This window comes from Orycteropus afer, unplaced genomic scaffold (genome assembly GCF_000298275.1).
Source record: "Orycteropus afer afer isolate SDZICR_OR568_19922 unplaced genomic scaffold, OryAfe1.0 scaffold00726, whole genome shotgun sequence".
NCBI classification, from domain to species: domain Eukaryota; kingdom Metazoa; phylum Chordata; class Mammalia; order Tubulidentata; family Orycteropodidae; genus Orycteropus; species Orycteropus afer.
The window spans coordinates 497,701-501,153 of NW_006922313.1; the positions used below are offsets into that span (position 1 = coordinate 497,701).

General features: G+C 60.0%; 1 protein-coding gene across 1 annotated transcript in view; it reads left to right on the top strand.

Moving 5' to 3' along the window:
- The window catches only part of SSC5D (scavenger receptor cysteine rich family member with 5 domains), a 35,125-nt gene extending 32,199 nt beyond the window's left edge, over positions 1-2,926 (top strand). The window contains exons 14-15 of the mRNA XM_007957300.1: positions 727-891; positions 1,260-2,926. Of these exons, the coding sequence (XP_007955491.1) occupies positions 727-891; positions 1,260-2,926 (1,832 nt within the window). The remainder of the gene's footprint in view (positions 1-726; positions 892-1,259) is intronic.
- Positions 2,927-3,453: the final 527 nt, after the last annotated feature.

Sequence of the window (3,453 nt, forward strand, 5' to 3'; positions counted from 1 at the left end):
AGCAGTCAAGTGCCTTAGGCACTATGCTACCAGAGCTCCCGTGTCGCTTATAGCATTTTGAAATTAAAATTTTGTTCTACCGTTGGAACCATTTGTTAATGTCGAGTGCATCGTAGGATGACGAGCACACATTTTTCAAGCAGTTAATTCATAACAAACGTTATGAAGGAGACTGGTGATGCAACAGTGAAGTGCTCGGTTGCAAACAAAAAGTCGGTGACGTGCAATGGAAGGACTTGGTGGTCTGCTCCCGTAAAGAGTTCAGCTAGAAACCCCTGTGGGCAGTTCTGCTCACGTGAGGTCGCCCTGAACTCAACTCCCAACGGCACCCATGCCCAGCACCTTCCCTATGGGCTCATATTCTTGCCTATCGCGTCAGTCTCAGCAGCCGTCACACCAACATACGATGTTCATATTACATGTCAATATAGGATATTGCATATTAAGATAATACGTTGTTTTTTTTCCTGGCCAAAAAAAAAATGAGTAAGGATGGGGGCCTCAGGGAACTGAACTAATAGGTGTCCTTATTACTATTTTTTTCAGGTGTCCTTATTTCTAAGCTAGCTCAGTCTCAGTTTCTGTCTTGGTACCCAAGAGCGCCTCCACTGGGCAGCCAAGGCTGGGAGAGGTGGCGGGGAGGCTGGGACGGAGGTCCACTACTGGGGCGGGGCCCAGTGCGAGCAGGAAGGTCCACCCTCAGACCTCATCCCCGCCTCTCTCAAGGTGACAAGGATGATTTCGACACGTCCTGGACGTGGCGCGCAACTTCTAGAGGGGAGCTGACCCCAGCGACCCCCACCGCAGGCCTACCTGGACTCACTCTCACCACTGGCACCAGCAGGAGCCCAGGCCACCCCTTCCCAACCCCAAGAGCCCATGGGGACACAGGTGAGAGGTGTGGCTGGGACGAGGGGACAAGGGGTGCATGTGCTGGGGTGGAGATGGATTCCCCACTCCGCACAGGTGACCCAGTTCTTACCCAAGAACCGCCCACGCAGTCCCCACCGCGGCCAACAGCTACTCGTAGCCTAGGACGCCAGGTGGCGCCTGGAGACACGGAGGACACGGGGAGGTGGGGGCACTAGGGCCGCGTGAAGTCTGCCGGCGACTCATGACGTCACGAGGCCCTGCGCCTTCCCATTGGTCGGTCCCTCCCCCTGCGTCTCTAAGCCTGCTGGCGTGGGTAGGCGGGGCGGACGCAGGTGGGCGGGGCGGGCTGACCTCGGGTTGTCGGTCCGTCTGTTCTCCTTCTGCAGGTTCCGGCAGGAAGCCGTGGCTCGAGCGCCGACTGCACCCCACTGCGGCCAAGACGGTCCCCCCGACCCCTTCCCCGGCTCCCGCCACCTCCCCGGGACAACCGCTGACCTCCGACTCCACCCCCCAGGTGACCTCTGCGCCATCAGCTTCAGGGCGGGAGGTCACCTCCCACCCTCCTGCCACCTCACTGGCTCCTGACCCGGCCTCCTGGACGAACCCTGAGCGCGCCTCCGCAAGTCCTGACCTTGCTCTGCCCACGCCCGGCCCCACTGTGGGTTCAGACCTGACCCCGGCGCTCTCACCCACCCCACCACCCACCCTGCCCAAAGAGCTGGCCTCTGACCCGTCCGCGCCTGCCGAGGTGACCAGCCTTTCCCCTACCTCAGAGCCCACTCCAGAATCTGACACAACCCCAGACTCGGACACAACTTCAGAACCTTCTGGGTCCCGGGACCCCTCCATAAGCCCTCACCCCACCACCACCCTTCACCTCCCCACCACTCACTCCACCACAACCCTAGGCCCTACCATAACCTCTCACCCCACCACCACCCCTCCTCCCACCACCACTGCTGGGCCCCCCCCTACCACTGCTGGGCCCACCACCACCCCTTCTCCTCCCACAACCCCTTCTCCTCCCACAACCCCTTTTCCCACCACCACCCCGCCTCCCACCACCACTGCTGATCCCCCCACTTCCCCTCTTCCCCCCACCACCCCTCCTCCCACCACCACCCCTCATCTCACCACCAGTGCTGGCCCCACCACCACCCCTCCTCCCACCACCACCCCTCATCTCACCACCAGTGCTGGCCCCCCCACTTCCCCTCTTCCCACCACCACCCCTACTCCCACCACCACCCCTCATCTCACCACCACTGCTGGCCCCCCCACCACCCCTCCTCCCACCACCACTGCTGGCCCCCCCACCAGCCCTCCTACCACCACCACTGCTGGCTCCCCCACAACCCCTGTGATCACTACTAAGTTCCTTCCAACCCCCTTGGGCACAGAGCTGCCCTCTCCCACACCAGCACTGATGGTAAAGACCAGCCTGTTCCCCCAGTTGACCTCTGGGGGGGCTCTTCACCCCTCCATATCCCAGAGGCAAAGGCTAGAGCCTTCTCCATCCTCACAGTCCAACCCCCCTAAGCCTTCTGCAGCGCCAAGCATGGACCCACTGTCCACTGAGGACTTCCAACCACCCAGAAGCCAGAGCCCCAAACTAACCCCTCCACCTACACAGACCCCACTCTCAACCTCTGACCTCCCCCTCTTCCCCATGGCCCAGCCCTTGGATCAACCTCCCCCTGACCACCTCTCTTTAGGACCCACTGCTGGTCCCAGCCCTGGGCCTCTTGGCCCATGCGCGGCCTCAGCTCCACCCGTGAGAGTCATGGCTTGTGAGCCGCCTGCTCTGGTGGAGCTGGTGGCTGCGGTGAGGGACGTGGGTGCCCAGCTGCAGAGGCTGACCCAGGCCCTGGAACGGGACCAGCAAGAGCACCAGGCCCTGCGGCTGGGGCTGACCCAGCTGGTGGAGGCCACCCAGGGTCTGGGACAGCTGGGTGAGGCTGTGAAGAAACTGGCAGAGGTGGCCTGGGCCTCCAGCACGTTCTCACCAATCACCACCACCCAGGAGGAGAGGCCCCTGAGGGGAGATGTGTGACTCAGACATGGAGGGCTTGTCCCCAACAGGTCATTCTTGCCACTTAACCCCCCCCCCAAAAAAAAAAAACCTAAATAAAAAGATGTGAATGGTGGTTTCTGGGGGACTAGGAGAACCCTGGAGAGAGAATCACAAGATGGATTTAGGAATACCACAGGTGTCATGCCTGGTGACGAGGGCCATGGTGAATATGATGGTGTGGATGGTGGTGATGATGATGGTGAGGATGAGGGTGAAGATGATGATCGTGGTGAATATGATGGTGAGGGTGGGGGTGAGGATGAGGGTCATGATGAATAGGATGGTGAGGAGGAGGATGGTGATAACGGTGAGGATGGGGGTGATGATGGTGGGTATGATGGTGAGGAGGAGGATGGTGATGTTGAGGATGGTGAGGATGAGGGTGATGGCAGTGATGATGGTGGTTATGATAGGATGGTGGTGGTGGTGACTATGACAGTGAGGAGGATGGTGGTGGTTATGATGGTGAGGAGCAGGATGGTGATGTTGAGGATGGTGAGGGTGAT